At 40.6% G+C, this 21,659-nt stretch overlaps 1 protein-coding gene across 1 annotated transcript in view; it reads left to right on the top strand.

Annotated features, from left to right (window-relative positions):
- Window positions 1–20,939, top strand: part of CORIN (corin, serine peptidase) — a 137,900-nt gene extending 116,961 nt beyond the window's left edge. The window contains exons 17-22 of the mRNA XM_063135103.1: window positions 7,563–7,685; window positions 9,429–9,478; window positions 13,461–13,635; window positions 15,609–15,880; window positions 18,057–18,190; window positions 20,479–20,939. Coding sequence (XP_062991173.1) covers window positions 7,563–7,685; window positions 9,429–9,478; window positions 13,461–13,635; window positions 15,609–15,880; window positions 18,057–18,190; window positions 20,479–20,661 — 937 coding nt within the window. The 3' untranslated portion in view covers window positions 20,662–20,939. The remainder of the gene's footprint in view (window positions 1–7,562; window positions 7,686–9,428; window positions 9,479–13,460; window positions 13,636–15,608; window positions 15,881–18,056; window positions 18,191–20,478) is intronic.
- Window positions 20,940–21,659: the final 720 nt, after the last annotated feature.

Raw genomic sequence — 21,659 nt, 5'->3', positions numbered from 1 at the left:
GAGAGAGAGAGAGAGAGAGAGAGAGAGAGAGAGAGAGAGGAGGTTCATGAATGTAGGACAAATTAATAAAATTTAACACTTGTGATGCATACTTTAATTAGTAGATCAATAGACTAAACTGTAGTTGATTGATTGGTAGGAGCCTGCAAGTGAAAGGCACACTTTTTTATATTCTGAGGCAGTTTCGGTGTGTGAGTGTAATAGATTGAAAAATATTAACTTTTCTTTCTAACAGTGAAAAATATTAACTTTTCTTTCTAACAGTGAGTGGTATCTTTGGATTATTACATTGTAAGTAATCTCACACTTTCTTCAATATTTCAGAAAGGTATTGATATTGAGGTTTTGGAATAAGTCAATTTATCTACATTTAATCAATCAATTAAAAGGCAGGTGATTAACCAACTAAAATTATTTGATCATTTGACAGATCTATTGGCAGAAATCATTAAACTAGGATTTTATGAGAACTTTGTTGAAAGCAGGAATTTAAATACCATCAAGTTTCTCTTTGGGTTATTAGGTTTAGTTTCATTTGGTTGTATTTGATGAAGTGAGCAAGTGATTCTTGTTCAACATAAATAAAGGTTTCTTCTAATGTTAGGCTCATCCATATGTTTGAAGTTATGGTATGACTCTTGTAAACTTGACCTCTATAGCAGCTGGGAGGACATAAAAGACCTATTTTGCTTATTGCGTAAAACCTCAGCTGCTCTTTTCCATGTAAGCTGAATTCCTGAAATAAGATGATGATGTTTGTTGTTGTTTTAACCATAGTTTGTTATGACATAAAGTACACCAATGTCATACTGAGTTATAGAAAACTTTTATAGTAGATGAGGTTATTTTGTGGGTTACCACTGTTAAAACTAAGCAAGAATTTTGTTTGGGGGGTGGAGTTCTTTTTTCTTTGAAGGGAAAATACATTTCCTCTGGCATGATATGAAAAGCTGATCCTTAGATTATATATATAGCTACCTTTGAATGACCAAATCATATATGCTCTTGGTGTAGAATTATCCCCAATCCATGCTAAACGTTTAGACTGGGATTCTGGAGCAGGGTGCCATTTAATAAATTATAATGCAAATGTTTAGATTTGAAAACACGTAGTAAATAATATGCTCCCTTTAAGAACCAAGTCAACAGTTTGGGAGCATTATTAGTTCCAGCCTTTCCAGTCTCACTTCTCCCTTCCTTTCCCTAGAGGAATAACTTCTTTTTCCAGATAATTGCGAAGAGGCAGAACCATCAGGGAACATAATTCCTACACTCTGCAGCCCTCCTACAGTCCCATATAATAGTCGTCTAAATAATAAAAAATAAAAGTGACCCTTGTTTTGTGGCTAAGCAAAATAGTTTAGATTAGTGGTCCTGTGCTTCCTCTTTTCTGAGAAGTTTATCAACAGGATGTCGTATTAGCTGAAACGTGGAACTCTTTAGCCCACTGCAGGAAAAAAAGTTGGATAAATTTGGATTTTTCTACACTAAAAGCTCATAGGATTGTTGGGAACTAGCATTTTCTTACTTCTGCACCTATATAATAGCAGCTTGATCTATATGTTGGCAGAACCCAGAGTCAAAAAGATGGAGTTCAGAGGAGGTGGGGTTACAGCTTGTAGACCCTCCCTGGAGGAGTCCCGTAAAAGCCTGCCAAGCATTCTTTGATAGGCAACTGCCTTGTTTTGTTAGGCTAATTAAGCTTAGAGAATAGCTCATAGCATCCACACTCCCTTCAGATGTGAAGAAGTGTCTATTTACTGAATAAAGATTTTGTTGATTGCACAGCAGACTTCTTTATTGTCTCACAGCTCGATGGGAGGGCTTGGAATCACAACATGTGTGGGTGCAGGGTCTGAACTCTGACTCGCCCTTCTGAGGTCAGAATGTGGACTCTGGACTTGGAAGGAGTTTTCTGAGCCATCCTATGGTTCCTGGGATGCTCAGCCCGGCTCTCTATGGGTGCAATCCTACGAGATTTGTCCTGGGCACTCATAAGCATCCAAACTCAGAGGTTTACAAATATCCTATGCAGAGTGGCAGGTGTGTTGAGGCTGACACTCTGCATTTAAACTAGATGGGTGATTTCACCCATCTAGTGGACACTTCAGGGACAGGAAAGGAAGGAGGCTGCGCCAGCTATCCTTATATTGCTGATGACCCAGTTTCCTCCACCCCTCCCCTGGAATCCCCTCTTTTCCTGTCTCTGTGCTCTGTGAGACATAGCCGGTGCAGAGAGAACTGCACCAGCTGTGGGGTGGGTGGATCAGGGAGCGCAGTTTCTGGGCTCCATGGTCAGAGCCCAGTTTTCAGCCTTGGAGCCTATATGTCGAACAATCCTATGTCACCCCCAGATGCTGCCTGGGTTGTGTGTGCATAGGATAGTTTTCTTTACTAGGAAAAATATATATTTAGGTAAATTTCCTATATACAAAATTTCAAAGTACCCAAAACATTTGTAAATATCTGGAAATATATGACCTTTATGTCTCTGGGGAAGATTCAGGTTATGAAACAGGGGTACATCTGGAAAACTTTTTTTTTAAGGTGGAAGAAAGGAATTTATGGGAAGTATTAGGGAAATAAATGCTCCTATATGTCTCCCATTAGCTATGGGTGTGAGCTGGGCTGAGAGTGCTGCTCAGTTATAAACCCACAAGGTAGAACAAATAGTTATAAATAGACAAAATCCAAAACAATCCCCTCTTTTCCCTTGCTATTTCTCAGATGTCACTACACTAAAATAATTCATTTTTCTGGCATTGAAATGCTGTGGTTAAGGAAAAGCAGTGGCTAACAATAAATGTTGAGTTTCAAGTAAACAACAACTCTGCATGCCACATTATGTTGAAGAGTCAGAGCATGTTGATGCAGAAACTGTAGAAAGTGACAATTAAGTTAATGATAGTTATTTACAAAACAGCTGTTGGTGATAATGCAGACATCCTGACATTAGTACACTAATTATCACATGTAATTAAAAAGAAACCTTTATCCCAATTCAAACCTCAGTTGATAGAATTGAAGCTCTTGATGTATTATAATTAATCAAAGTTTATTGTACAGTCACAGACCCATCAAAAGACAAAACAGAACATCAAAACACATACATTATCTATCATCAAGAAAATAAAAGGTTCAAGTATAAATACACTTACAGAATAAAAGGAGAGAAAAATATTGAAATGAAAGATAGCCAAACTGCACTTAAGCTGACAACATTTTAAATGGATCTTTATAACAGAAAAGAGAAATGGGAAGGTATTTCTGCTAGTGTTTTGTTGCAGCCTGCCCCAGTTTGCTCCATGTTTTAAAAAAAAATGCGGAGGAAAGAATCACAGAATTTTGCTTTATGTGTGTACTTTGAGTCCAAACCATGCACTTCGTCTTCTCGTGCTTCTGATGCATTGTATGAAAAATAACTTACTGTGTTTAATATGCATGTGGTAATACAAAAATAGTATACACATTTAAATGGCAAGTTCTTTTCAGTTGCTCTTCAAGAGTATCCCTGCTTCTTTAGAGCATTCAGTACTTCTCTAGGTTTAGCTCCTTTCTCAAAGTGGTTTCCTCATATTTTCTAGGGCATGTCTATACCAGCCCTATATCCCGGGATCATCCCAGGATCGTTCCTGTGCATCCAAATGCCACACAGGGGATCCCAGGAGCAGGCAGGGACGATCCCTCCATTTTCCTGGGATAACCCTTAGGTGTAGAAAGGGCCCTAGTCTAGGCCTACCTGTGGGCAAATTCATTCAAGACTTATCATGGTAATCCTAATAGAATTGCTCTCCTCCGTACTAGTTTGTTTTATGATGGGTAGGAATTGTTGGAAATGGAGATTCCCAGAGTCCTTGGCTCTTGAGATGTTGCCATTGAAGAGTTCCAGATGCAAGGAAGGAACGGAGACCTCACAGAGAGGCCTCCTGCAGGGGTTTCCATTGATATTCTCACTGTGAGGGAAGACTTTCATGAAGTGACTTTCATGTCCCCTAACTCATTTCGTGGAGACATGAGTTAGTGATTGTGAACTCATTATGAGCTGGGTTAGAACTTTGTTGGAGTTTGGGTTCAGCTTGTAATGAGCTTGGATTGGGGACAAACTCAACCCCCCCCCCAATTTCAAATTTCAGTAGCATCATCAGTGAAGATCAGAAGTAAACACAGTGCACCATGCCAACAGACATCAAGGACACGTTTTCTATGGGCATTTGGAATATGTTAGATTGCTCGTAGAGACCTAATAATTTTAATGTGTATGTCTTTAATCAAAGAAATGCATGATGAATAAGCCATGAAGTCAGTAATATTTAGTGGGGGACCTGAATCTCATTCATTTTACTAGGTCCACTGAGATTATTTCCATCTGGCTGTCCTGACAAACGAGCCTTGCCAAAATACTACTTTTGCTCATTCATCTGCAAGTTGTACGGTCAAAGGCTAGTACCTGTTTTAAATCATTCTAAAAGGAAACTTGCTAAAACCAAGAAATAGTCTTCGAAGGGCTGCAGGGTATAGTTGCCTCTTGAGAAAGTTCTTGGAATACCCTCCAGAAGATATAAGAGAAAGGGAAGTTTTGTGTTTCCTGTATATTTTTAATCTTCTGGAGGGCATTCTACCCACCATGGTGTATGTATGTTTCTTCCAAAAGTTATGCTTCTGCATTCACCATGCATGTGGGGGATGGTAGGTAAGGTCTTTTGGGTCATGTTCTTCCTGTCAATTTTGTGTAATGCATTCTCATTTTCATGAGATTATAGTTGGTGTCTTTGTGGTTGTTTTCAGTTTTATTTGTCCTGTTACATTGTTACATTATTCTTCTAGTATGGAGTTCAAGGTTGAAGGGCTATGGCATTTTCAGTCAAGTCTCCAAAGGTAGGGTAGCCCTTTCCCCGGAGAGGATTGTTTGGCATGGATCCTCTCTGTCAACCTGAGGGAGGGGCTAACCTCCAAAATTTTAGCTATTGACTTGAAAAATAATAATTTCACCCTTTTTCAGTCCAAATAAAATTGTTATTTTCAGGGAACCTACTTTCCAGAAGCAGGAGATAGCCCCAAGGATAGTGAAACACTTGTACATATCTTTTTTCTGAGCACTTAGCGGAAAGGCCATTTCATGCATTATGTAGAGGTAAACCTGGGATTTCCCACAAAGAGCGCAGGCAACAGGCAGTTGTAGCTAACCCCAGGTCCCTAATGAATGCGGTTACTATTTATGTAGAGGGTATTCGATTCAAATGTTTGCAAACACGTCCTGTGTTTTATATTTAACATTTTTAGTTATACACTAAAAATATTGTGTATAGTTAAAACATTGTGTACAGCTAAAAATTTAATGTAAAAAAATGGCACCAAGGGTTCTTTCGTAATCCAAAATGATAATACAAGGTCAATGACAATGCAAATATAGCTCCTTTCATTAACAATAATTTTGTATTCTGGACTGGGAGTGGAACTTATTTTGCACAAGACTTATTTGTTTATTTGCAAGATTTATGTATAATTCTAAATCCAGGAGGATTCCTGAGTGGTGAAGGAAACAGAATCAAAGTATAAAATTAAATTATTATTTTTCCCTATTGTAAATTCAACTTTGGTACCTGTCCTACAAAAGATTTTAAAAACTTTTTAGGGCATTATCCTGTGCATGTTAAGACAGTGTGTGAAGGATACTTGGGTTTGTGGGATCTGTCCTAAATAAGCATAGGTACCTTATTATGTACCTTAAAAGATTTTCTTTAGACTGAGTCTCTTTGCCCTTCCAGGTGTGAATTAACTGAGTTGGGAAGTATAGAGGGGGAATGAATAGTTAATGACATTTTAGTATCTGATATACCAACAGCACCCCTTAGGGCTTAATGGTTTGCATGAACGGCCTTGTAACAGAGAGCTTTGAATACAGAAGGAACATTTTAGTTACCCAAGGCAAAAGGAGCCAGGAATTGGACATGCAGACTTGCCAGATCTGATTACTTGCTTCTGATTTCAAAACAATCTGATATATTCTTCTGTCTGAATAGTTCTCTTGATCAGCTTAAGGAAAATAAAACCTTCCACTCTACTCTTATGAATGCTCCTGATAATACCTTATTATAAAAGCAATGGGAATTAGACTGTCAGATGCATAATGGATAAGAAAAGAATGGCCAGGAAGAAGAAATCCATGGAGAGACAAACACTGAATGTGATCATTAACGTTGTAACGAAACAGTAATGCATTAGACAGATGTAAAGTAAATGGAGCTATGCTTTCAGTCACTAGAGAAAATGCTTGCAATTCCCATTTCCCACTCTCATCCTTTCACCTGGATTTTCTCTGTAATAATAAAATATAATCTAGCCTAACTTTGGCAAACTCCTTCCCTGAAACATATACAGAACTAGGATATAATTTAATTGCCAGTTTAAGAGCTGTCTTAGAAATTTATTACCCAATGTGAGAGCCACAAGAAAACCCTTAATTCTGACACTGTACGTGGTGAGTGTAATGTTTAAAAGCACTCTGCATGTAGCATATGCCTTCCTGTGCTGGAAGACTTTGGTGACAACAACTTTGATGTGCAAACACTCCATATGCTGATGTAAGAACAGACTAACAACGTCACATCTACCCCTTTCAGACTCTCTACCTGGACCCCATTGACTATGATCTCCATTCCAAGATTTCTGTCATGTTATGTATCGCCACCTGAAACAGGATGGAGTTTCCCCTAAGTAGGTCACATCTACAGAGAGGAGATTGCTCTGATTCACACCTCTTGTTGATTGGCTGCTATGATGACTGACATGCCTTAAGTGTAACACCTCAAATTTCCCCAGTAAGGATAGCTACACTTGCCTGATTACCCATTAAGGATAGCTACACTTACCTTACCCCCTTGTCAACACACCCCTTTGAGTACAGACGCAAAGATGGAGCTGTTCTGCCTACGATTTTGTCTCTCTTCAAATATTTTGAGGAGGCTTATGCATCTGCAAGCAAGAATACTGGTCCTATGAAAGTCCATCTAGTATAGGGTTATTTAGAACTCTCTTATTTCTCCTTCCACCCCATCTTAAATTTTAATGAACCTTTAATTGGGAACATGGACTGGATATTTTGCATAGCCAATGGATCAATCCCACTTATGTGCCTGATCATGCTTCATGCTTGGGAAGAAGATGTAAAGGAAAGCATAGATTGGCCTCTGCCTGGATGTAGCCATTTGAGAGTTGCTAATGACTTTCAATTCTGGGTTCTTCATTGGCCCAAACCTAGGCTGAATCAAAGTGAATGCTGGCAGCTACTTGTGAGTAAGTCAAGGGAGGCAAGTTCCAGCCTGACCTGGATTGAGGGCAGGGAGAGTGACGATCTTCACAGCTGAGTACTATGAGTACATTAAGGAGCTTTTAAATATTATGCTCCTTGCATGCAAGCTTAGCATGAGCAAGTGTTGTCCTTGGTATGTCCATTGCATATATTTTCTCTGCACCTTGGGACACAGAAGCATAATCTTTTCATAAAGTTTCAGGTTTTGATATAAATAAATGTACTAAGCAACTTGGATGTGTGTTTATTTCAGGGGGCCACCAGTGACAGAAATGGTTCCAGAGTATAAGCAGCCACATCATGAGAAATGGTTGAATCTACACTCTGACTGGGAGAGCAAAAACACATCCACACTACAGAGCCTTTTAGTGACAGGGTAAGAAATAGCTTTCCTTCTACTGTTGCACTGTGTAAGGAGACTAACGTGTAGTCTAACAATCCTGACGTAGTGTGGGAGATCTCTTTGTGAAAGCAGCCTTCACACACACAAAACCTTGTTGGCTCAAGAACCTTGGGAAGGATGTATGCAGGTACATATCCCCATTGCAGTATCTGTTCAGACATGAGGCATCCAATGTGACCCACGTTTGCATTACGAACTGTGCGTTGCAATGAAAATGCCCATTCTGCCGTGCCAGGCAAAGCCTAGGCCACGGGGAGGGATTTGTGGGCGGCGCAAGGGGGGCGACTGGTCATCCTGCATTGGGCAGGAATTCGCGCCACTTTGGACTGGGAGGGGACTTGACCAGATATAAGCTGGTCACTCACCCCTGGGAGACCCTCTCCCTATAACCCTCCATATTTTCCTATAACTTCTTCTGTTTTTTTTTTCTTACTGCAGAAAGTCCGTTAAGAAATAAAATACAGAATAGTTGCACAACACCTTCTGGTTGTTAGTGCTAAGATCCCTCTGTCTAGAAGTACCCTAAGATACAAACATAAAATATTTTCAAATTTATCAGATCAGTATATGTTACAAGTTTGTCCTGATTCTGTGTTGTCACTGGTAAATCTCAATTTTGGGGTGTCCCTATCTCTAGGGAACTTCCAGGAAGACCTTTTCCAGGAACCATGTCCCTCATTCACCACAATTATTCTTGGAGACACCAAAGTGACAAGCACCCATATCCTGCATTTGTTCACATCTTAAAAGGAACCATAGTGGGTTACTAGGGTTGCATGGGTTATGACCTGTGGTGTGATGTTGATGTGGAGCTCTATTGTGCTGCATCGTAACTTTGGTGTCTGTGGAAGGGAAGATGCAGTATCACCATACTTCTAATTTGGTGCTAAAAAGCTGCCAGAAGTGAGAAATATGCCTATGTAGACTTGGCTGAAGACTTACTTTCATAGCACTTAAATTTTTGTTTGAAAAAAATTAAATATGGCAAATTCTTTAAACCAGAAACAGTCTGCATGTAACACAAATTCATAGGTAGCTTAACCTGTGAATTAGCAGGGGTGAGTGGAAGCAAATGAGTACACTGCCTCACCTTGGCTTTCCACTTACAACCTACCATGCCCTGTTCATAGGTTGTTAGTGTGATCTCTGAACCTGGACATTTTGGGTTGTTTCTGGGTTAAACAACCCAGAGATTAAACAATCATAGATTAACTCTGTTTCTAAGTTAATAAACAAATACAATACCTATAATTACAATACAACAAAAAGCAATTGTTGTTCCTTTAAAACATATCAAAATTTTGGGTGGTCTTGATGGAACTGCTACATTTCTGACATGAATTTCATTTGAATACTCGAATATGAAATTTGTGATTTTATACAAAAATTCAAAATGCCAAGGGTTTGATCCGGGATCTACTTTCCTCAAGAGGAAAGGCTGCAGTCATGGAAGTTCCCTTCACCTGATTGTTGAGAATCCACGCCACATACGTCAGCTCACCCCATTCATCTTTATTGCATTTTCAGTGTGCTGGAGGGGCTGCCATGTGAAGGTGGTGGTGGGGGAACTTCACTTCTGCCAGCGCAATTGATCCAGCTTAAATTTGAATCCAGCCCCAAATGTCAATGACCCAGTTCATACAACACAACAACCTATGTTAATCAGTATATGCTAATATAAGTCTTCCTTTAAAAAGCTATTATTTCTATGTTCAGGTTGCCATGCAGAAGCAGGAGAATGGTTTCCCTTCTCTGCTCCAAAGAAGGTAAGATGCAGAACATCTCACCATGAAGGAGGAAATTACGTGGATGCTTTCAAATCATCAAGAAGCCCCACTCATTTCTAAGAATGCATGTGCCCGCTTGGGAGTCTAGAGAATTCTTTCTAAGAGAGGATGCAGGAGGGTGCAGCTGAACTCATGTCCTGCTTGTGGATTCGATGTGGACATCTGGTTGGCCACTGTGTGAACAGAATACTGGACTCGATGGACTCTTGGTCTGATCCAGTATGGCTCTTCTACATTCTTAAACATAGCTAGAGGCTTGCTAGATCACGCCATAGGTCCATTTACACCATCACCGTACTTCCCTCAGTAGTAAACAGATGTGTCCCAGGAGCCCACAAGCAGGGTTTAAAGGCAGTAGCCTTCTCTTGTTCTTGCTTTCTCACAACTATTATATAGTGGCTTATTGCCCCTGAATCTGGATGTTCCATCTAACCATCATGACTAACTGCCATTGATGAGTGGGGCCTGTAAACAAAGTTGCAGTGTGGAATTTACCTGTTCTTCTGCCTGGCCTCCTTCCAAGACACTCCATTCCATTCCACCATCCCCCTCTTTCCCATTTTTCCTTTCCATGATCAGGATTCCATGTCTCCTGAGCATGCTCAGCCCACATTTGTTTGTTTAGGTTGTCTTTTTTGTTTTGTTTTGCCGGATTAGTTTTGTTTTGTGTTTGGTTGTTTTTATTTTGTCTAAAGATTTGTTGGTCTTCTGCAAACCTCAAACATCCTTTGGGTGTGGAAAAAGTGGGTAGGTGGATGATTCACTCTCTCTCTTATAATGCTAGGACTCAAGAGTTATTCAATTAAACTGTTTGGCAGTAGATTCAAACAGTTCTCTTCCTCCCCCAAAACATTTGTTCTCTTTTCCCCCACCCCCATTCGTGTTCTTCCACCCTTTCCCACATTCATATTCTCTCTCTAAACCGCCCACATTCATACCTCCATCCATCCATTCCATTTTTTAAAGCCTGGTGGGGATGATTTTTGTGGGGTTGCAATTCATATGGAAGTAGTGGTTAATCCTAGATGGACACTTGTCACTGGGCAGTTTGTGGGGCAGTGGGAAGGGTAGGGTGGGGTGGGACGAGAGATGTAAAGGGCTGGGAAAAACTGGAAAAAAATCAGGAAAAAGAGAGCTTCAGCTATTGGGCAGTATAAAAATGCAAAAAATAAATAATAAAATAAAATTTCCTCATTTTTTTTCCCTGGGGACCATTTTTGTCCCCCCCCCTTTTTTTTTTTTTAGAAAAACTGAACAGCTCTGAATTATAAAATATTTTCTTTTAGAATTTTTTTTCTCTGTCCTTTGGTTCATTTCCTTCTGCTTTTAAACATGCTACAGTCTCTCCTATTCTCAAGAAACCTACTCTTGATAGGCTATCTCTGTCTAACTACCGACCTGTCTCTTTGTTGCCGTTTGTTTCAAAGATCCTGGAGCATGTGGTCTACTCTCGTTGTCTTGATTTTTTTTCTAGTAACTCTGCTCTGGATCCTTTTCAATCTGGATTCCGTCCTTTGCATTTCACTGAAACAGCCCTTACTAAGATTACCAATGATCTTCTTACTGCCGAGTCTAAAGTCCATTATTCCGTTCTTATTCTCCTTGATCTAACTGCAGCCTTTGACACGGTTGATCATGATCTTCTTTTAGATTCCCTTCATGACCTAGGATTTTGTGGCTCTGTCTATAACTGGTTTGCCTCCTATCTAGCGGGTCGCTCTTTCAGCATGTTGGCTAATGGCAGCTCGTCTTCTTCTTTTCCCCTTTCAGTAGGGGTTCCCCAAGGCTTGGTGCTTGGTCCGTTGTTGTTTTCTTTATACATGTTGCCCTTGGGTAATCTTATTCAATCTCATGGCCTCCAATATCATCTGTATGCCGATGATACACAATTATATCTTTCATCTCCGGATCTTTCTCCTGATGTTCACGATCATATCTCGGCATGTCTTTCAGATATCTCAGCTTGGTTGCTTCATCGTCGTTTGAAACTTAATATGGCAAAGACTGAATTGCTTGTTTTTCCTCCTAAACCTTCTCCTCATCTCTCATTCTCTCTTACTGTCAATGATGTTACGCTTACTCCAGTCAAGGAAGCTCGTAGTCTTGGCTTTATATTTGATTCCTCGCTCTCCTTTATTCCTCATATTGAGGTAGTAGCTAAATCCTGTTGTTTTTTCCTGTATAATATTGCCAGGATTCGATCATTTTTGTCTGTCTCTTCTGCCAAGACTCTTGTTCATGCATTGGTTATTTCTCGGTTGGACTACTGCAACCTTCTTCTCACTGGCCTTCCTTCTTCTCACATCAGTCCGCTGGTTTCTGTTCACCACTCTGCTGCTAAGATCATCTTCTTGGCTCGCTGCTCTGACCATGTAACTCCACTTCTGAAATCTCTTCATTGGCTTCCAATTCACTTCAGAATCCAATATAAACTTCTCCTGTTGACCTACAAAGCTTTTCACGGTCTAGCTCCTTCCTATCTCTCCTCTCTCATCTCACACTATTGCCCCGCTCGTGCTCTTCGCTCCTCTGATGCCATGTTTCTCGCCTGCCCAAGGGTCTCTACTTCCCTTGCTCGGCTTCGTCCATTTTCTTCTGCTGCCCCTTATGCCTGGAACGCTCTTCCAGAACATTTGAGAACTACAAGTTCAACCGCAGCTTTTAAAGCTCAGCTAAAAACTTTTCTTTTTCCTAAAGCTTTTAAAACTTGATTTTGTTCTGACTTTATACTGTTAGTTTTACCCTACCCAGTGCCTGTTTACCCTACCCTGTGCCTGTTTGCATTCTCTTCCCCTCCTTATTGTTTTATTATGATTTTATTAGATTGTAAGCCTATGCGGCAGGGTCTCGCTATTTACTGTTTTACTCTGTACAGCACCATGTACATTGATGGTGCTATATAAATAAATAATAATAATAATAATAATAATAATAATAATAATAATAATAATACATCGTTACCTAGCCTTTGCCCCTACAAAAATGATTTCTGAAAACTATGTAATAAGAACAGTTTTATAGAAAGAGTGGAAATGTAAAATGTCTGGAAATAATGACACCATGGGGAGATTTTTTTTAACCTTCTCTGTAAGATTCCCAGCAGAGTTAGTTCTTTCATTCTTATTAAAATAATTGAGCTAAAGTATATTTTACTGACAGACATTTTTGCTCAGTTTCCCAACATGTGCATTGTTACCATTGTGCATTCTTGACAGTAAATGTGCATTCTTGACAGTTTGGGTTTTGTTCTATAGAGTCCTGTAGTTCAAATCTATTCAGACAATAATTACAAATTTACTAATTTACTTTATTTTTTTAAAAAAATATAATGATAATTTTATGAGCAAACTAAGTTATAAATAAAATAACTTTAGGAGAAGTAAGTCTGCTTTATGTTCCTAAAGCAGACCGCCTTCTTCCAAACCTGGCGTCCTCCGGATGTTTTGGACTTCAGCGTCCAGCTTTCCTGACCATTGGTCATACTGCCTGAGGCTGATGGGAGCTGAAATCCAAAATATCTGGAGGGCACCAGGTTGTCTTAAAGCAACCAAGTAACATTAGATCCATAAAGAGCACTAAATAAAAGTATTGCTTCTTTTCCCAATTTTCCTCAAATTTTCAATTTTTTAAAAACGTGTTTTCCCCCTATGGCCTCAAACTTTACATCTCTAGGTGGGACACACAGCAAGGGATGGGGCATGAGTTTCCAATGAGCCTTCCTGATGCCCTGGGGGCTCAGCAGATGCCCCACAATCTTACCGAGTAATATTGGGCTTGACCTTTGATCTGCTCCAGCAGAGTAGCTCTTAGATTCTTCTCCCTAAAATTCTTATCACATCTTCAGTAACTCTATTTCACTCTCAGAGATACTCTTGATGTAATTCTGGAGCTGGTACCTGGCTTTCAAGAAAATGCAGGCACGTTGGATACTATGGTACTACCAAAATATGTTCCTCAACAGATTGTGGGCGTCGCCCTGCAGCTCGCATGAGCAAGAGGATCCTTGGTGGCAGGACAAGTCGGCCAGGACGGTGGCCTTGGCAGTGCTCCCTGCAGAGTGAACCAAGTGGACATATATGTGGCTGTGTTCTCATTGCAAAGAAATGGGTCTTGACAGTGGCACACTGCTTTGAAGGGTGGGTACTGCTAAGAACGCTTTACTGGGCAGGTAGGATTGACAATTCAAGAAATGGTTCCCAAACTGTGATGTTACAGAGACTTCAATGGTTCCAAGGATTAAACGGTGTGGTTGGAAGACAAATTGCAGTTGTTATGGGGATTGTGCTGAAAAATGTTTTCTCCGGGCACTAGTGTCTACTATGACATTTGAAAGCATGTTCCACATGGAGCTTAGATGAGTTGAGAATTGCCATGGACTCCATCAGGAGCTGTAGTAACAATTCCTGCAGCTGATTATGTGAATGTTAATCATGTGATTCTTGATTATTATATTCGTTAACTACATGAATTATTTGCATAGAAAGGCATAATATAGATGTTGGAATAAATAAAATAAAATAAAAGGCCTGGCAGAGGAACCCACTTTTTGCAAAATGTGTACTTAACCTTGTGTGAGAAGCTACAAGGTAGCTTTTTTCTGACCTGGGAAAGACTGTCCTGTAAAGAAAAAATAAAGAAAAAAGTTGCCCTGGAACAAGAGTATTAAGAGTCCCTGCTACTTCCTGGATTATTTATTTATTTATTTAAATCACTTTTATCCCACTCCTCAGTTGAAAAGGCTCCCCAGAGCATTTTACAGATTAATGAAATAAAAGACACAGCACAAAAGAAAACAGGTCAGGGAAGGAGGAGGAAAACAGCAAATTCTGGCACCAGTTCTCAGCCAGATCTACACCAAGAGGATATAACACTTTGAAAATGTTTTGAAAACTGTAGATGGAGTGTGTCCTGGGCCCAGCAGTTGTCACTACTGTTATAAAGCATTTTAAAGCAGTAGTGCAGATCCTGCCACAGTTCCAGATGAGTAACACAGTAACCAGATGAGATGGAAACAGTTTGGGTGGCTTGAGGGAAAGCCCGCTTCTTGGTGACAGTGGAGGGAATTGAGCAGAGCTAATGGAATAGGCCTGATTCTCTTCCCCCCACCCCTCTCTCTGCTACATGATTATAAATCAGCACAGTTTAGTTTGCTCTCACTCATAAAAACATCACATGCTTTCTATCATTTATAAATGAACTATTTTCACAGATCGGTTTGAAATATAGTACTCAGAACACTGTGCCTGGATAATTTTTTTAATGCATGGTTAATTTGATATTATTAGATAATATTTCCACATTATGACTTTTTATTGGCCCTCTGATATGTATTTTAAATAAAAAAGCATTTCCTTGTTTTGTTCTCAGAGGAGTGAAAATTACAAGTTACAGATGAGGCTACCCATGAGAACATAAATATGTTTATGCTTTGAAAAGCTGCCCTTTGCATGTCCCTTTTTCAGTCAATAACAAATAGCTTTCGTGTTGCAATGACACGATTTAAAGGCATTTAAAACACCAGTTCTACTTAGTGTTGGACAAGTGATCCATTCATGAATTTGTCTTAGTAATACTGTGTCTCAAATTATAGCAGAGCTCCTTGGAAGAAGGGTAGGATACAAATGTTACAATTAAACTAGTGAATATTATATGCTGTTATATTTTGATATTGTTATCTGATGAGAATATTTGAGCATATTATTTTACATACACATTAGATTGGATCTACACTGTTATTTTTTCTTAAACCCCATTGATATCAATGGGATTAAAATTAGTGGTGAGTAACTTTTCACACCATTTCAATGGTACCTAAATGTGGCTAAGAGCCTAGGTCCAACCCATTACTGTGTTCATCACATATTACTTGATATGTTCACTAGCAACAGTGTTAATTATTTTTACTTAAGAGAAGTGAGGTAGTTGCTATCTTCAGTCACTTAATTATTCAATTGAAGCTGTTTCATTTTTGCTTTTAGAAGAGCCCTGTTTCCATATGTCTACTTATGTATTTGGTACTTTTACAGCAAAGAGGCCCAGTTATAAGTTGCTCCTTGTAAAGAACTAAATTCAGAACTGCCTATCATTCCCCCCTTTTCTTTTTTACAAGGAGAGAAAACCCTGCTGTGTGGAAAGTAGTGTTTGGCATCAACAACTTGGATCACCCTTCAGTCTTCATGCAGACCCGCATGGTGAAAACGATTATTCTGCACCCCCGCTATAACCGTGCTGTAGTGGACTATGATATAAGCATTGTGGAACTCAATGAAGACATCAACGAGACAAGCTACGTAAGGCCAGTTTGCCTACCCAGCAGGGAGCAGCTAGTTGAGCCAAATACCTATTGCTTTATCACCGGTTGGGGACACATGGGCAACAAAAGTAAGATTAATGTTTCCCAAATTATCATACAAATCTCTTTACCTTTTCCCAACTTTGGTCAGTTATCTAGCTCTAGTGGGAATCCACTATTACAAAAAAGTAATAAAACAACTTTTGCTGGACATTATAACATTTCAGACCATGTAAAATATCCCCAGCCAAAGTTCTCAGCTTGTTTGCACTTTTCATGTTTAGAACTGAGCAGGTATTGGAATCCAAAGAAGGGAAACATGCTTTGGAGAGAACCATACACACAGCTGGATTTTTTATTATGGCTCAACCACAATAAATTCCCACTGCCTAAGACTAAATCTGCTTTGTAAATAGAGCAGCAGTTTGGGGTGTGTGTGGCAGGGGGAACTTCTGTAGACAAAACAAATGAAGTGGCATCTCTGCACACAATTCTCTCCCACAAAGCGCTTATCCCTTCTTTGGATCCTGATCATGGTATGTATTTACATATTTGCAGTCACTGTTTGCTATAGTCATGGACAACCTATAATGTTACAAGGACTTGAACCATGATTTTGACCACAAACAGACTGGGTTCGGATGATACAATAACCTATCGTGGATTATTTAACCCATCATGAGTTATTGTGTCATCTGGTGGATTTTTTTAACCCACAGTAGTTTATTTCCCTGAAATAACCCAATGTGATAACCCAGAGACAAGATACATCTAAAAACAACTGGGGCCAATCAGTCAAACTGTAAAACAAATCCTTTTACTAAGGATTCTAAAGTCAAAATAGCACTCCTATTTTTTCCATGTAGATATGTACTGCTTCATATCTGAAACTGCAGCAGTGTTGCTTAAAATTACTTCCACATGGATAGAGATCCACTTTGCTGATGTCATATACGTTAGCCATATGGATTCATGAAATCACATAGAATGGATCTATCTTGGGATCAATAGCATCAGTCTGCATTGCTACTTAGGGCTTGTCAGGGCTTGCAGTCAGTATTCCAGGGCTGGCAGTCACTTGGGTTGGCATTGTATTTCAGGGGAACCAGTGAAACCAGCTTGCAATCTGGTGCTAGGGCCCAACTTTCATATGTGCCCAATCTGAAATTTCTGTCCTGGCATTTTGTGTGACATTACTGGGAATGTAGGGGGTGCCCCTTTCAGATTGCGCAGTGTCTTGTCAGCTGAGATAGACATCCCAATGGGCAGTGGAAGGGGTCTCACACTTGGACAGTGTTGTACAGCCACATGGCATGGCAAAATGTCTTAGACCAGTCCGGTGGTTAGCCATTTCCGTATGGGATGGCCAGGCACCTGTTTGAAAGTGGGGTTTGGGAGCAAGCAATACTGCCACTTGCATGTCTAAAAAGACCAGGAGATTATGTAATTTGGAAAAGGAATAAACACCTACAATATGTCCAATATGTCCTCTAATATATTAACTGAAATGCTAAAGTTCAGAGTCTAAACAATTCATTAAGTGATGAGTGAGGTTTTGCAAATACAGACTTTATATACTAACTAAGTCATCTGTGGAGAAAAGTGAGTATTTCTTCAAGAAGAACTCCATTATGCTGTTTTTTGGATTTATGTGGTTTATGATCAGCTAGTTATATAATCACAATAAAATGTGGATGAAAGGAATTGTGGGGGCACTTAGTCCGTTATCCCTACCCCAAAATAAGAAATGATACCTGAAAAATCCATGACAGATGTTTGTCCAGCCGTTTCCTAAAATCTCCCCAAAAGATAACAAGCTTTGTACATTTTATACAAGAAAATATTTGTATCTGAGCAAATGGTAAAGACGAAGGCACATGTGTAGATAGCATTATTATTATTATTACCAGAGTAGCACCAGTCCCTACAAAAGCCTCAGCGTGAACTTGCAGCCTCTCAAAGCTGTTTTTTTTTGGCTGTCTTGCTCCGAAACACTATTTGTTTCACTCTGGCCAGACTGAAAACAACCACTTTCCCTCTTTTTTGCTATGCAGAGTCCCTGGCAAAACTGTGGTCTCAGATTCTGAGTTGGTAGGAGTCCAGGCTCTAGGAACATTGACTGACTAAGCTCGCTATTAAGCTATACTAAAGCTTAGAGAGAGGTGATCACCTCTTCCCTTTGTTCAACAGAACAGCATGGCTACAATGACCATGTTTCTACAGTTGTATAATTTGACAGTGGCCATATCTTTTCCCCTGGTTTAGTGCCTTTCAAACTCCAGGAAGGAGAAGTTCGTATTATTTCCTTAGAACAGTGCCAGTCGTACTTTGACATGAAGACTATCACCGCCAGGATGTTGTGCGCAGGCTATGAATCTGGCACTGTGGACTCTTGCATGGTAAGCCAGTTCTGCAGAAGAAAAACAAACTGCATGTGTTTAAAACACACACAAACATATACACACACACAGGGCGTATAACAATTATAGCCATAGCGTATCACTATTTGTACTCTTAGCACAACAATTCGCAATAAAAAGCAGCAAGCTCACATGACGTGAAACTAATATGATGCAGTGCCTATTTTGTTAGGTATAAGCCCATGCTTGAATCCTTGATGTGTTATGGATCTCCCTAAGTGGCTGGCCCTGTTCAGAAGACACCTTAAACCACGGCGAATAAGGCTTTTTGCCTTATTCGCCGTGGTTAAAGCCGTGGTTTAAGGTAACTTCTGAAAAGGGCCACTGTCTCTTAGTGACTCCCTTGAGGTCACTTCATAATGTTGCTTTGAGGATAAGCATTCAATCTGAGCTCCATGGAGGAAAGCAAAGTATAAAATAAATAAAAAAATAAATACATATTGTATTAGATTGTTCTGTAAAAACCTCGCCTTTGTCCAAAACTCATACCTTTCAAATGTCCCTTGTGAGAACCCCTGGATTCTAAATCTGTTCATTTCTCAATTCAGATTTGAATTTTGCCCTGTCCCTATGGCTCTGGATGACTTGCATAAATATTGGCAATTAGAACGGAAAAAGACGGAATAAGTGTGTTATGTATTTTATGTGTCAGACAGCCCAGTTCTCATCTCATAACTTTTATCCTGGAGTTTTACTATGCTCCAGCACAAACAGTCACGGTTCAGTTCAAAAGGCAAATTCCTCTCCCTCTAGCTGGTTCAACACTCTTAGGTGGATTCACTCCTGGTCCTTCTGTTCCATCTCAACAGTTTGCACTGTGCTCAGTCAAGTCTACCAGTTCCAAAGTGGAAACAGGGAGAGTTGTGTGGTCCAAAAGTCAGGCAAGCTTTCTGTTTGCTGGCCTTTCTTTTGCTGCTGCAGTTCCCTCTGCTGCCAGCACACGCTGTTCCCGCCTCCCTGTGAAGGAAAGAGGTTTTCTCCCTACTAGCTCCACCCCTTTGGCTACTCTTGACATCTCTGCCACCTCCCTGCTCTTGACTCGAGGAGCAGCAGCAGTGCTGCTGTGGCATAACTGAAATTCTGCTTTTTTCCTGAGCTCTTCTCCCCATTTTCCAAGGCTGTGTCTACTTTCTGAGAGTCTGATGCTGACTCTGGGCTTTGCTAGATGATGCCGGATAAGCTGGCAGGGAGACGGGGTGACGGTGCGCTAACTTTAGCGCGCGCCGCCCTGCCTCCTAGACGGCCGACGTGCAGGGACTACGGAAGCCCTGCAGCGTTGGCCATTTTTTTTGTTTTGTTAAAGGGGCCACGTGTGCCCCGAAGACTGCGGACAAGGTAGGAGCCTTTTTTTAAAATTAAGCCCCCCACCCTTTTTAAATTAACCCTTCTGCCCACTCTTTCCCCGCCCTCCCTCTCCGTGCCGTCCCCTGTGTCGCCGTTTGCTATCTCCCTCTCCGTGCCGTCCCCTGTGTTGCCGTTTGCCATCTCCCTCTCCGTGCCGTCCCCTGTGTCGCCGTTTGCCATCTCCCTCTCCGTGCCGTCCCCTGTGTCGCCGTTTGCCATCTCCCTCTCTGTGCCGTCCCCTGTGTCACCATTTGCCATCTCCCTCTCCTGCGGTCTGGCCTTCCCCCCCATGTCCCCCCCGGGATCCCCTTCCCTGGCCCGATGGGCACAGCGCTGAGCTCTGTGCCCAGTCTGTGGCTTTTCCTGGCTACTCACGAGTAAGCGAGTAGCCGCAAAAAGCCACGGACCTTGCTAGACGTTCCGCAGCCCCGGCCTCAGGCCGGGGCTGCGGAAAAGGCGCGCCATAAGCGACTTCGCTTATGGCGCGTTAAGGGAGGCTTCGGTGCGGCCTGGGCCTGGATTCCCCTGTGCGTCATGTGGACGCACAGCAGGGAAACCGGGCCTCAAAGCGCGCTAACGCCTCGTCTAGCAAGGCCCTCAGTTACAAAGAGCTTTTCTTGAATTTTTCTATGGAACACAGTTCAGGCCATACACTTCTTCCATCATCACCCATCACTGATGGAGTCCTTTGCTGGGGCAGAGGGGAAGTAAGCTCCCAGTATTGTTGATATTCCTTTGGCCAGTGGTCAGGATTGTTTCACCCTCCACTTGAGAGGCCAGACCGTCATCAGTTACACGTGTCCCACATCTTCCAGCTCACAGGCCTCATTCTGCGAACACAGTAACACTTTTAGTTCAGCCAACATTGTTGTTCCCTTGTATGAGTAGCCTTCTGCTGTGGAATAATCTCCATGTCATTACAGGGTGACAGCGGAGGACCTCTTGTGTGTGAGCAGCCTGCTGGACGCTGGACATTGTTTGGTTTAACTTCCTGGGGGTCCGTTTGCTTTTCCAAAGTTTTGGGACCAGGAGTTTACAGTAATGTGTCCCATTTTATTGAATGGATTGAAAGGCAAATCTACATCCAAACATTTCTGCTCCGCTGAGTCTTCTGCATTGAAATTCTATGCTAACTGACAAAAGGCAAGGTCCAAGAGTACCGGAGTGATGAAGGTATTGAACTGAAGAAATCTGGTGAATTATAGATTCTATGGGTTGCAGATGGCAATCAATAGAACAATGTAAAAGAATTTGTAAATCCTCTGGTACCAAAGGTGCTTCTGGGTAATGATCAAATGTTTTTGTAATGATTTTCTGACATTTTTCTTTAGCTGTGTTGTGTTAGGTTTCACATAGACTCACAACAAAATGCATAAAGGAAGAGGCAACCAGTTTCTAAAGTAATATGATATCTTTCAAACACTTAAAATTAGAGGTTTTGTAAAAATATTAGCTTTCAAAAACATGACAATTTCAGCTTGCATTTCTTGCAATGAAGAGTCTGTACATTTGGCAAAGCAATGGGTACATCTATTCAAAATAGCCCTTTTAAAAAACTCCAGCTTGTTCCCTTTCTGGTCAATCTGATATTCATATGCTGGACTTCTTGTTCACTCACTTTAACAGAATTGGGTGCTGAAGATGAATTATGCCTATATTGGATATAGGTTATTGTTTAAGCCAATGACTATCTTTCTATCTCTTCAAGGGAAAACAACTCAATACAAACAAAGTAAGCCTGATTACTGTGGCAACCATAAACCAATTATTTTAAAATAAGGATTACCATTAAAAGGACTAACAGATTTTAAATTAAAAATCACCATATAATCCACAATAGTGGATAAGACAATGTCCATGCAATTTTACAGCTGCTAAAAATAATATCAAACACTTTACGTATAAATCTCTATCCTCTAGTAGAGAATAAATCTTGTGCTTCATAATCCAGGAAGCTGTCTTGCCTAGTATATATGACAGGAATTTACCTCCAGCAGAGTTTCAAGGGAGGTATTCTAGTAGTTAATGCAGAAGATTTTCAACCCTCTGGATGTGGCACATATGTAATTATGCTGCAACACAGTTTATACAGATTGTCTCAGGT

The sequence above is a fragment of the Elgaria multicarinata genome, chromosome 10 (assembly GCF_023053635.1).
Source record: "Elgaria multicarinata webbii isolate HBS135686 ecotype San Diego chromosome 10, rElgMul1.1.pri, whole genome shotgun sequence".
NCBI lineage: Eukaryota > Metazoa > Chordata > Lepidosauria > Squamata > Anguidae > Elgaria > Elgaria multicarinata.
This window is presented reverse-complemented; position numbering and strand designations above follow the sequence as displayed.